The sequence below is a fragment of the Ananas comosus genome, unplaced genomic scaffold, assembly GCF_001540865.1.
Source record: "Ananas comosus cultivar F153 unplaced genomic scaffold, ASM154086v1, whole genome shotgun sequence".
NCBI lineage: Eukaryota > Viridiplantae > Streptophyta > Magnoliopsida > Poales > Bromeliaceae > Ananas > Ananas comosus.
Window position 1 is genome coordinate 1 of NW_017891216.1, and position 12,868 is coordinate 12,868.

Here is a 12,868-nt window from a genome sequence, read left to right on the forward strand (position 1 = left end):
AGAAATTTGTTCTTATTTCTAACAGTGAAGGTGCTTTTAATCACAATGTCAGTAATATCACCGCTTTATGTTGGCTGATAAATACTAGTGATCTGTTTACATTAATTTTGAATTAGACTTGTATAAATGAAAAGAATGACAAACCTTCATTCCTTTGTTAAAGATCTCGTGATCTTGCAAGATCGAAGGCATGAGTGATGATACTTTAGATTGACGTATCTTGAAGACGGGATTTCTTTCTTCGTCGCCATTGTTTACCAAGACATGAAAGGATACGCAATACTGAAGATATTACTATGGCACAGAACCTTTCCCACTGTTATGCAGTATTAAAGTAATGTTCATCATATGAATCGGTTGAAATGCATTCATACTGGAATGCAAAGAAAATTTTATTCAAAACAATATTAAGTAGTTCTCGAGATAATAATATTTGAAGTTATAAGGATTTATCAGTTAATGGAAAACTATGAAAACAAATTTATTCATGTTAACATGTGTTCAAAAAAAATAAGTTTTTACTTCTGGAGTTGCGAGAAACTTTAGCAGCATACGAAAGCATCATGGCAAAATGATGGTTACTCACAGAGGATATACAATTCTTTTTGAATGTATATCTTAACAATATCCAATTATAGCATCAGGTGGGCGAATAAGGAAGAGCACGCGTTCTCTGAAAGTATTGGGACGCAATGAAATACATTTCTGTGGGCATGACTCTGGGTTTCTTCAGCCCTGTTGTCCAGGAATGTATAACGATATTTAATCAGTTAAAGACTGATGACGTTGTAAAGATATTCAAGTCAAAACACAAAGAATCGTTACTCAAGTAATTCTAATGGATCTAACAAGAACTCTGACAGGGAGAAGATTGGGAAAGAATCAGAACCGTCATGTTGATTGATTTCGTAGAATGATTAGAATAATCATTCTTACAATTTTGATTTCAAAGCACTTAGAATATAAGAGTATATGAATAAGATGAATGATAGGAAGAATAGCAAAGAGGCTGGACCTCCAAAAGATATACAGTTCTTCAAGGGGTGATTGTATAGCATTAGGCATCCGTGTTACTTTTTTCAGAAAGACATTGTTATGGACAGATGGACTTGAGTAACACACTGTCAAAAATAGTTTTCATTTATTCTGTTTTCAACAGTCGAGTGTTCCCTTTCATTATCAGAAGGATAAAATTTCGTGGTAATCTGTCGGCTATGATATTGTAGGTAGTTCATGAAATATAAATAAGGCAGTTTTATCTCAAAGGAACAATCCTCTTACACTAAATAGAAATTTGCACGGTTAGGAAGATATCAAGTGAGCCAAGGATGCAGGGGGTGAGTTGGATCCGACAGTATCTTTATATGTGCAATTGAGAGCATTCCTGAAAGCATATTAATCACCAGAACATTCAAAGGCTGTGAAGTAACATAACTAGCAACATAAGCTCTTGCTGCTTTGTTACGACAAAATATCATGAACACAACCTAAATGCATAAAATAAGGCATTACTAGGATTTCTCTTTTTGGCTCTTTTGTTTCCTACAACAGGAAATCTCCTTTTTAGGTGCCAAAACTCTTGAGTCTTGTTTATCTAATTTCAGCACTACTTCCGAACACCTTTCAAAAGTCCTTTTCACTCATTTATTCTTTATATTTGGGTATTCTCATTTTCGGTCACTCCCCAACTCCAGTAAATTATTGCTTTTCTCTAAGAATTAACTAACGTATAATTATTTTCATCTCCAAAATATATGCATGTCTGTTTCTCATCTTTGACAACACTCGGAAAGACCTGTCCAGCTAGATTTGTGGTGAAAATGCAACCTCGATAAGCAAGATTATTGTCGCATACTAAATATAAATCTCTCGCTTTCTAAAAACATAGGCACAAACCAAAAACAGAGGGACATCCCAGTGATAGTACTCATTTCTTCCGTTATTTGAAGTTCATAAGATACAGCTAATTTCAAAGTAATCATTAAGTAGATTCTGGAAACATACGAACAACAGATGGTAAGCACGCAATTGAAGAACTTTGAAAATTACTATTTCTTCATTGTTTGTTTCTACTTTTGCAATTTCTTCTAGTTTCAGATTTAGAGCATTTTAGAACTAACATAGAGTTTTACAGCACCAAGTAGAAGTTGAGATCTAAAATATAAGTTGATATAAAACCAAGATGGTTCAAGCAAGCATACATTGCAAAATGTTCCATAAAGCCCCTTGGGGCATGTCTTCCCAGTGATACTACCTTCACCCCCATAATAACCACCACCATTACCAGCTCCTCCACTGCAATGATTGAAGGAAAAGAAGCTCAGAGGTACAGAAGGAATCTAATTGTGGATGAAAATTTATCAGATAACACTAGTTCCTGCATATGCTGTGCTTGTCCAATATTGATTGAACTACATATCAATGACAAGAGTGCATTACATGAGAAAAGCATTTACAAACTGATATGAAATAATATTTAACACAGCTCTTGAATGCCAGAGCTGAGAGAAGAAACGGTAAAACTGAATGCAAACACCAACAAATTGGACTTCAAATTGTTGCACTAATCTTGTCGAAAAAGAAGTCCAGGATAAAAAAATTAACAGGCCGATTAGATGAGTCTGAAAATCTTGTCTAGTATGGGCCTGTTCAGTGTCAACTTTGTTGGATAATTGGACGGAAGTATTCTTTTGCGATTATACTCATTAGTTTCAGCACAATCTCCAAAATTGAGACTCTCAGTATAACTTGGTTCCAGCTTGGTAACTGATGACATGGCGGCCAGCATGAAAAGGGGACAGCAAGCAAAATAAAGACAATATGAGCCCCAAATACACATGGATGACCAACTAGTTAACTTCGTAAATTTTTATAAAAGGACCAACCAAGGAACTGCAAGGCACTACAAGGCTACAAACTATGCTGCACACCAAACTATTATGAAAATAGAGAACAGCATTTTGTACCATGAAAGCATGAAAAATCATACGCAAGGGCAGACCACATAGAGTCATAGACCTAGGAGCATGTTTCCTTCTTATACATACCTTGAAATTATTGTCCCATTTACAGAAGCAATCTGCACATATTCATCTCCCACAGCAATATTTGACCAATCAAAATGAATTCTCCCACCGCCACCTCCTCCTCCACCAGTCGGTCCACCAGTACCACCGGCAACCGATAAAGATGAGTTTTCCTCTAATATAAGGGATTGTAGAAACAAAAGAATCGTACCACCAGAGCCGCCCCCCAACCCACCATTTTGTGTGCCATTTGATTTTATATCTGTCTTTCCATGACTTTGACCATCAGCCATTAATGAACCATAAATTTCCAGTCTCGAAAGAGGCCACTTCATGGATCCCATTACTAGAACAAATAGTATGAGCATCAGTAGTAAAAAGGCATAAGATATATGTGAATGAAGAAATTAAAACTTATTAACATATGATATAATAGTATAATTTATAACTGTCGATAAGAAAGAGAAACTATATATTAAAATATTCATGAATAATTCTACAAAAAAAAATCCACTGACCAACATGCAAGAAACACAGTTATTGTTTCTGTATTCACATCAAAGATTTTTGCTGAAGGAAATGGAAGTTAGGCAAATTAACGACAGCTTGTTCATTTTCACACTACTTCTTTGCTAATTTATACTTCTTTGTTTGACAAATTAGATGAATAAATTCCAGGCAGATTCTGAATTTGAAAAACAATAAGAAAATATCCTGCCACCAGTCCCAATATTTTCTATCACTAAATCATAAATTTTTTAAGATCATAAATTTTAAAGGTGAAAGGAATGATGACAAACCAAACCCTAAATTACTGAAGCTAGGTATATCCAAAAATTAAAAATGTGGGGGGTCTTTAGATTGACAACTCTTTATCATTTTTTCAGATTATTTCTAGCCCAAAACAAGAACACAAGTGGAAAGAAATGAAACTAAAAGAAAAGAAAATACCTAGACTCTGCTTGATAGCATTCACCATTTTTGTGGAAAGCTTGTGATTTGATTGGGCTCACAAAGAAGAGATGGACACACTTCAACAACATTGATGGTGCTTAAGAGTAATTGTAAGCTAATCAAGTGGTCAGTAAAATTGTTGACAGATGAGATTACTCAACCATAACTAAGCCAGAATTATGAATCAGTTGCTGCCAGCACACAAACTAAGGCAACTGCTATAGAGAATCATCAAAATATAACAGAATCAAATCTTACAGGGAATCATCTTTAAAAAAGGAAAGGAACTAAACAATTATAAAAATTTCCACACACTATAGATAGAAGACTACCATGATCATGCAAGCACCTTGCTGTCGTTATATAGAATGGGGAAAACATTATAATGACAAGAAACAAGAAAACAATTGTTTACGGTCCAAGCAGGCAACAACTATATGCTAAATGATATTTGTCAGATAGAAATGTATTGAGATGAAAAAAGCACTGACCAATCATTCCCCCGCCAACAACATTTTCAGCTGAGTCGCTAGGCCCAACACTCCCACTTCCCAGCTCACAAGGGAGATCGGCATCACCGTACTCTGGGCCACCGTCAATAAGCATTCCATTATAAAACCCTGACCCACCCTTCCCTCCATGCCCAGCACCCCCTCCAGCTCCATGTATTAGAAATTTCCCTTCACCGATGCCCTCTTTGCAACCTTTAGTGCAAAATTTCACAGCAATTGCATGACACTTCAGTGAGACCAGAAAAACAATGTTTAACTACATGCTACTTTAGCTTTATTCTTCAATGAAGGAATGCTGAATCACCTAACTCTGAGGCACTTATAGTGCCGTATTTTTTAATGTTGACAGTCCTTGCTCGATGAATGTGAATGATACTTCCTTTAACCACACCACTAACTGTGATATCCTCAACACGACATATCTGCAATAATTACTCGGTTGTAAGAAGTAATCATTGGCAATTATAGAAAGAAAATATCAGCAAGCAATATTGTTCATAAACATTAACTGGCTTATAGAAGAAAAGACATAGTAGCATGGTATAGTGATCTACTACACAAAATTCAACGAAATTGCACAATACATGGTTATGAAACATCAGGCATGATGAAAAGCAAACATATTATGAGATCGTTTACTTATGGAACCTAAAATTATTGGACCATCATTTGCAATATAATGTATAACATATCAAACCACAGATGCTTTCAGCACGCACACACACACACACACACACACACACACACACACACACATACACACACACTAGCGATTCAACCTAATGTTTAAGCGTAGAGGGTTTGTTATCCAACAGCAGAGACCCATCTTTTCTTCAAAATATATTTTTCAATTTGATCATTTGCAATCATGAAAAAAAAAGCAGCCTTGATTGATAATCTCTTACTTGAAGTGTGAAAGACAAGGAACTATTCACATGACAATCATCAGGAGGCATGATTAGCTCGTTTGGGCATGTCTGGCTCTTACAACGTGACTGATCAAACCTGAAAGAGATATGTTTAAGCTAATATGTGGCTCATAAGCATTAAAAGGAGGATTCATAGGAAGGTATGCATTCCAAGATCCACAATGAACTTACAAGTTGCTCTCAACTTCATCATTTATTGGAGCCTGAAGCAAGGAACCAGGTCCAACCTGCACAATGATAAGAAATAGTGTAACATTGAATATATAACAGAAAACTAAATAAAGGCTCTAAAAGTTTTCTACTTCCCAATTTTTATCTATAAACATTCCACAAACTCCTAGTTAATGTCATCACATCATACATGCATACACATGTACAGCATATACGAGGTATTAGTCCTTAACAACATTTTTTTCATTTCATTTCACTCTGTAGCTATCCTCGAATGACTTCTTGAGTACTCAATTGATAGATTACATCAAACCTAGAATGTGAACACTAGAAGTATTAACTTCAAAAGTTCGCAATAAAAGCAGCTTTACTACAAGGAACCTTTTGATGCACTAAGTGCGAATAAAGAACCTGAAATAGTTTAGTAACAACAGATCCTAACGTCCTGTTGTTTGGACGAATCAGCACCCATTCGACAATTGATCGGCACGATACGCCTTTAGCTTCTATTCCAGTTTTAAAACAGTTCACTAAATTCACAACCGGCATCCACCAACAGAAGCATGTCCTGCTAATCTCTTCAATTGATTTTTGCAATCTAGACTAAGGTATTTACTGGTATAGACAACTAGAGCCTTTGGCACATGACAATTGCACAAGTTAAAGAAACAATAAACTGATAAAGTTTCTAGAAGTAACAGTATACAACTCTACAAAGTCTTCATTAGCAAGTGATGTAAACTCTGATACAATGATCTTACTTCAATGTTATAAAATAGTGACAGGAAAAGGCGCTGAGCTCTGATTCCATCACCAGGACCTGACAGGTTGAGAAGCCCTTGACCATAGACACCCAAGTCAGCATTTGAAGAAATGACGGAATTATGCTGCGACAAGCACAAACAGTTCATTTACCCAACTTCAAAGCAAAATAAGCAACAAAACCAGTTTAACAGAAGCAAGATGCTATTACTAACTTCCATACCCTAAGAACAACTAAATTTCTTGCTTCAAGCATAGATGTACTGACATCACTATTACCACCACCATCTATCTGAATTGTGGAGTCCCACATCAGCAGCATTTTAACATACATCCTAAATGCGCCATAAACCTTCAACCACAAAAGAAATTGCTTAGAGATCGAAGAGCTTTTATTTATGAATGTGCTAAGGTGACTGCCTTATCAATTGAAAGAGTGCTGAAAACTCCGATGCATATATTCTGTTCATACATATGGTGCATATATGTTAAGTCTGTATACAATGTACCAAGTGATTAGGAAGTTGTCAGCAAAGAAGCTTGCCTTAATGACAGAATCACTCATAAGAAGCTCTTCAGCAACCAGCTCAAACTCAGAAACTGGATACTCAGACAGCCCAAAGCATATGCTCCCCCCATCAAGGAGTTTGATTTGGCCTTTTACCTAACAATACAGAATAGAATAACAAAAAAAAAAAAAAACAAAGGGACAAGCTTTTAGGTGATTTAGCTATATATTAAATTCAAGTGTTTAATATTGGAAGCAACTTAGTAAAAGACAACCCAAGAGTATTTGAGGATCAGATAAGATATTTGCAGGCAACCAGCAGAAAGAAGTGCAAAAATGAGTAGAGGATAAATACTGTGCCTAAAACCTAGGAAGTGTACTTCAGCACAAGGAAGAAACAATTTAATGATTGTTAAAAACAGAACAGTACATCATGATACAAATCATGCAGCACCTTTTTAGTCCTAGTCAAGTTTATTATTATCATATGCAGTAGATATGAACCGAAATGAATATTAATGCAGTAGTAACTCTTATTCCTTCCAAATAATGTCTTCGACCAAGAAAAAAGAAAAATGAGGGATTCATTTTAATCTAAACTTACCGTGTCTCAACATATAAGTGAATCTGAATCACAAAAAATTTAATAGCCTAATTGGTCACTATTTTTAAGATTTGTAACCACCACAAACACATTCCACCCCCCCAACTAAGCATAGATAGACCAATCTTAAGCTCCCAAATAATGTCTTCAACCAAAAACAAAAGAGGAGATAAAACCTGCAAGCTAAAAACTGTCAGCGGTAACAAAAACATATTGAATAACAACCTGCACTCTGGACCACAGCAAAGGAACTAAAGCTCTCGCATTAGATTCCACATATACATTTGACCACAGTATAGTCACAGGAAAATCCAGCAGCGGAGTCTCAGTCCTTGTTGTGAAATTGTTATTGCTGACCTTAAGAGTCTGCAATGATCTATCATATACAGTCCCAGCAGCACCACCATTATCAGGACAGCCAAAACTCTCCCCACCTGCTCACACAAAAGAAATGGTAATGTTCCAACAAAAAATAGTCAAAATTTCAGGTATAATAGAAGAAAACAAGGAGAAAAAAAAACACAAATAAATCCCGACACTAAACTTTTGAATGCTTTAAAACATCAAAATTATCATCCATGACGACCGGCACAATCAAAAGAACCATTCATTAAAACACAAATACTGACACAAAACTTTTGAATGCTGTAAAATATCAAAAAATATCAAGTCCATGCCTACCCAGACGGCTAGCAAATGGAAAACTCAAACACAAAAAGTATATCAACTATAAGGAGAAAAACAATGCTTCCAAGGAACAAGTCCTGAATAGTACTAACCATGAACAGTAATTGTTACATCTTGCTGTATGCTATAACAATCCACAGATATCCTACCGCCACCTCCTCCACCCCATCCATTTCCACCAGCAGCACTAATAGTACCATTTCCAGTCCTAAGCAGGAAGGATAACGACCATAAGTATAGCAACAAAAATTGGAATAAGCATTGAAAAGGATCTAGAATGTTTTCTGGAAGTGCAACAACGGTCCCACACATCAAATGTGACTTAGGCATCTGTAGTATTCAAAGTCACATTCCGGCCTCCTTTATTTCAATTGTAGAATTTTCAAATATAGATCCTTGAGAGGGAAAGTAATATACTGAGAGGGAAAGAACAGAGAACAGAAAAATAATGAAAGAACAGATAACAGAAAATACTATATTGAGAGGGAAAGTGATCCTCACAGCTTAAAAGCATGGATAATAATGCTTCCACCAGATCCACCTCCTCCATTAAGACCTCCTGCGCCTCCTTCTGCCAGTATAGATCCATCAATAAGCAAGGATTTATCAACTTTGAGCATGACACGACCCCCACCATCACCTCCATATTGGTTTTCCAAAGATGAATTGCCTCCTTTGCTCCCATAACTCCATGGGTGGGACAAAGTTGACCAGGCATACACATCCCCACCCCAATTTGTCTTGTTCGACTTCACACAGGAAGCACCACGCCCGCCATGCCCTCCACCAGCTCCGTCATGGCCAATGGGCGTCCCACTAGTCTGTGATGGTGGCAGCCCCCCTAAAGATGTTGTGTTTATTGTCGAATGGTGATCCAGCATAACATCTGTGGCGTCAAAACTAACAGATCCTGCAATAATTTCTGCATGTGCACCAATTTTAATATTTCCTGAAACATTAACAGTGATGGAGCAACCTTTGACCGGGCACATGATCTTAACACGTGAAGATATCTCCACATTTCCGTTTCCATATATACATAGATCATTGTCTAGATACAAGCTTGAACTCAACCGGCATGTCGTGTTAAATGATCCAATACCATTCAAGTCCTCACAAGACAAGGAATTCCCCAAAAAGGTTTTACATGATAGCTCTTCAAAGTAGATACTTTCTTTTCCACCGTAATTTTCATCCAGAACCAGACCTAAATATTTATCAGACAAGGACGCAAAGCTTTTGACCAAAAGGATGAAAATGAAAAGAAGTCCTGGAGTAGAGAACCGGAAAAAGTTCCCATGTTTCAGCTCTGAAGGCATGACCATTCACAAGAAAGCAAGACATGCCAGCATACTATCTCCCTCCATACAAAGAATAATGCAGATTAGTTATCATCACCATTCACTCATTACTTTCAAACACTTTATCTGTTCATGAAAAAGCTTTCAAAGAATAAAACAGTCTGCATCTGCTGCTTGAGCCGCCAACTGTTCTTAAGCAGGATCTTGGACTCCTTAGGTTGAAGATACTGGCAAGAGAATCGATCAGTTGTAAGCTGAACATCAGCATGTAAAAGACCAAGTTCTGCGCATATACTTTTGTTACTATCTTTAGACAACAAGAAATCACATGAATGAGGAAGAAAGGTGCTTCCAAAAAGCCAACTTAATGCAAATCACAAGAACATATTCAAAATCTTTTTTTTACAAAATAAATTATTCCTTTTTTTAGGCAACCAAGAAATGGTTCTTCTGGCAAGAATAGGATTCTCTGAAACTTTATTACATAAAGCGGAAGATCCATAAAACTTCAGCATACCAACCAAAAGAGATTCCTGTGAAGTGTGAACCAACTATAATCATCTTTTCTTTTCCTATACTTCAAAATGCGAAGTAGAATAGCAGTTAAAAAAAAAAGATCCTTCGAATCCTGCGGTGCGTGTGTAGTGGCCTACGGGCATCTTCAAAAGAATAAATAAATAAAATAAAATAAAATAAAATGAAAAGGAGGCTCTAACAACTTTCCTGCTTTACCAATTTCAGGACTTATAATGAATGCGCTTGCTTTTGGTTACGATTTAATTGGATATATTGAACACGATCCTCAAGAACCGTGATAAATCAACTTGCAAGATCCAAGAAAACTCAAGAGTCACAGATTCAGTACGTACTAATCACTTGAGTGACTAAAAGAATCGCAACATGACATCAAGATACTCTTTCAAAGCAAGAATCAGTGAATTTAAAAAAGCAGAACATCAAATTCGTGGATTACACTAACACTATATCACAGTAGAACACTCAGAAGACGATGCACATCCCGGAGAGAGAGAGAGAGAGAGAGAGAGAGAGAGAGGGAGAGAGAGAGAGCTGTTTGGATCAAAAAAATTACCAAAAAACAAAAAAGAAAAAGGGTAGAGATCCGAGATCAAAAAAGAGTAAAGCAAAGCGAAGGATCTCCCTCACCTGCTCGGAGAATTTGGGGAGAAATGCGCAAGAAGAGGGCGACGAATCGAATGAAGAGAGAGAAAGAAGTGAGAAAGAGAGTGAGTGACAGGGAGAGAGGGAGAGGAGGTGAGGGGTCGGAGTGAGTTTGCTAGGGTTTGTCTCGGGCCGTAAATCGTAATCGAGCTGAGCCGATGTATTTGTAGACCCGTTTGCTGTATGAGTTAGACTGAGTCGGAGTCGGAAGCGGTTCGGATTTGGTTTGGTTTTAGTGGGTTTTAAAACAAGGCCGAGTCAGAGTCGGAATCGATTGATTTGCGTTTGAAACTCACAAACCGAGTCAAGGTTCGAACCGGCCGGGTTTGATTTTTTTAGGAGGTTTCCACGAACTGAATAATTTAAATACTTTAAAGTTTTGTTAAATAAAACAGAGATCATGTTGCATTCATTAAAAATTTTGCTTTTTCTTAAAAACTAACAAAACAAACAAATGGACATGTCTTTTTTTTTCTTTTTTTTTTTCTCGTCGGCTCTTACGCTCTCGCATACTCCCCCACTTAAACTCAACCTAGCTATACTTGAATTAAGATTACCTATTGGACAGTTGGTAGAAATAGAATTATCAAGTTGGATGAATCAAAACAATTCAAAAATTAACATAATGCTAACAGAAAAAAAAAACCTCGGAGGGTTTTTTTTTCAAAATAGTATATAATTGAGTGGTTTCCTTACATTTTTACCTTCAATTTTTTTTTTAAAAAAAATCAAATTACTTTAGAAACCCTTTATTAGGTGTTAAATTGAACTCAATTTAATACGTTTCCCATCAAATTAATGAGGCTTTAGTGGGCAGGTGCAGCAGTTCGTGCCACAACGCGAATTATATTTTGTTATCACGCTTTGAACGTTTTTTTTTTTTTGAGAGAGATATCACGCTTTGAACGTTGTCCCTCGTATTATGGCCTTTTCCTTTCGAATCTATCGTACACGTCAACAATTGTATAATATGAGGTGTCGCCCTCACACTTTGGACTAATGCGTACGTGGCAGGGTTCGAAATTAATTAGTTGTACAGCATCAATTTTATTATCACTGGGTATTCAAAGACCAAGTTCAGAGATGCTTATTTTTGTTAAAATAAAGCTTCCTAGCAGGAGCTTCTGCAAAATGTACTTTAAATAATAATAATAATAATAATAATAATAATAATGAAAGATCCTTTGCTACGATCTAGTGTGGAAGGGATCAAGCTATACGGCTCTTTAACTTATTTGCCAAAGAATTACCCTTTCTTTTTGTATAAAAGAAAAGCCATTGGAATAAAAAACTCTTTCAAAAAGCCAGGTATGGAGATAACAAATCTACTGCACTCGCGGACAAATTAGAGGAAGAAAATTGTAAGGCATCAAAATGATCTTACACAGAAAAAAAAAAAGAAAAATACAAAAAACCTTCTATAATCTCGATTAATCAATTTGCATCTCTCTCCGCCACAAAATCATCAGATGTGTGGAAAAGACAGCTTCTTAATTACCTCAATCACGAAACTGAATATAGTTGAATGCAGTATATCGCATTCAACGTATTTGATTGAATGCAGTATATCGTATTCAACGTATTTGAACTTATACAAAGGTACATAAATATCCATCTATACCAAAAATAAGATATCCAACTCACTGGCCTGAACTAGTGTACAAAAATAAACTAACCATCAATTTATACAGAAGTTTGTTTTGACTACAGCAGAAAGCATATCCAAACGTTTGTTAACAATAGGAGAAATCAGTTGTTGTTTTCGGACGCAAATAATAACACATAAACTGGACCATAACTTACTGCTTTTAGTTGTCAGGAGCGAAACAAATGGCGGCATATTCTCAAAGAGAACTACACCAGCATCGGAAGGATACACGATCGATTTCAGTATTTTGGCGAACATCTGTTAGAGCTCAAGCGCTGTTAATCACGTTGCAGGCACGAAATGGCAACCTACTTTTCATCCAAAGCATCCGAGCAGTACAAATAGTGTCAGAAAAACGATGTCATGCTATGACGTGCTTTCTTAGCATCCTGTCGTGCTTCAACATCGTGCTCACACTCTCGACGATCAGTACGGTCTGTCAATATGCGTTGCAAAGCATTTCATAATGTTTAATAAAGTTTCATCTACGTCAAATAGATCTTGCAAAGAGGAATACAGCCATACAACGAGAAAAGAATGTACCATGGTGAGATTCAGGTTAAGATCTTTCTAGAGAGCAAGTTTTA

The 12,868-nt window shown here is 36.5% G+C and overlaps 1 protein-coding gene across 4 annotated transcripts; it reads right to left on the reverse strand.

Moving 5' to 3' along the window:
• Positions 1–2,084: 2,084 nt before the first annotated feature.
• LOC109704746 lies at positions 2,085–10,747 on the reverse strand. Of its 4 annotated transcripts, none has more exons than XM_020225519.1 (13): positions 10,619–10,747; positions 8,655–9,681; positions 8,246–8,361; positions 7,692–7,900; positions 6,899–7,018; positions 6,578–6,706; positions 6,354–6,479; positions 5,593–5,648; positions 5,398–5,497; positions 4,797–4,914; positions 4,472–4,684; positions 3,048–3,372; positions 2,085–2,295 (listed from the first exon to the last, which is right to left on the reverse strand). In XM_020225519.1, the coding sequence occupies exons 2-13, from the start codon at positions 9,476–9,478 to the stop codon at positions 2,100–2,102; spliced, it is 2,532 nt and encodes an 843-aa protein (XP_020081108.1). In that variant the 5' UTR covers positions 9,479–9,681; positions 10,619–10,747; the 3' UTR covers positions 2,085–2,099. The 4 variants fall into 4 exon arrangements, with proteins under 4 accessions (XP_020081108.1, XP_020081106.1, XP_020081109.1 ...); XM_020225517.1 differs by having other exon boundaries at positions 8,655–9,737; XM_020225520.1 differs by lacking the exon at positions 10,619–10,747 and adding an exon at positions 10,434–10,506.
• Positions 10,748–12,868: the final 2,121 nt, after the last annotated feature.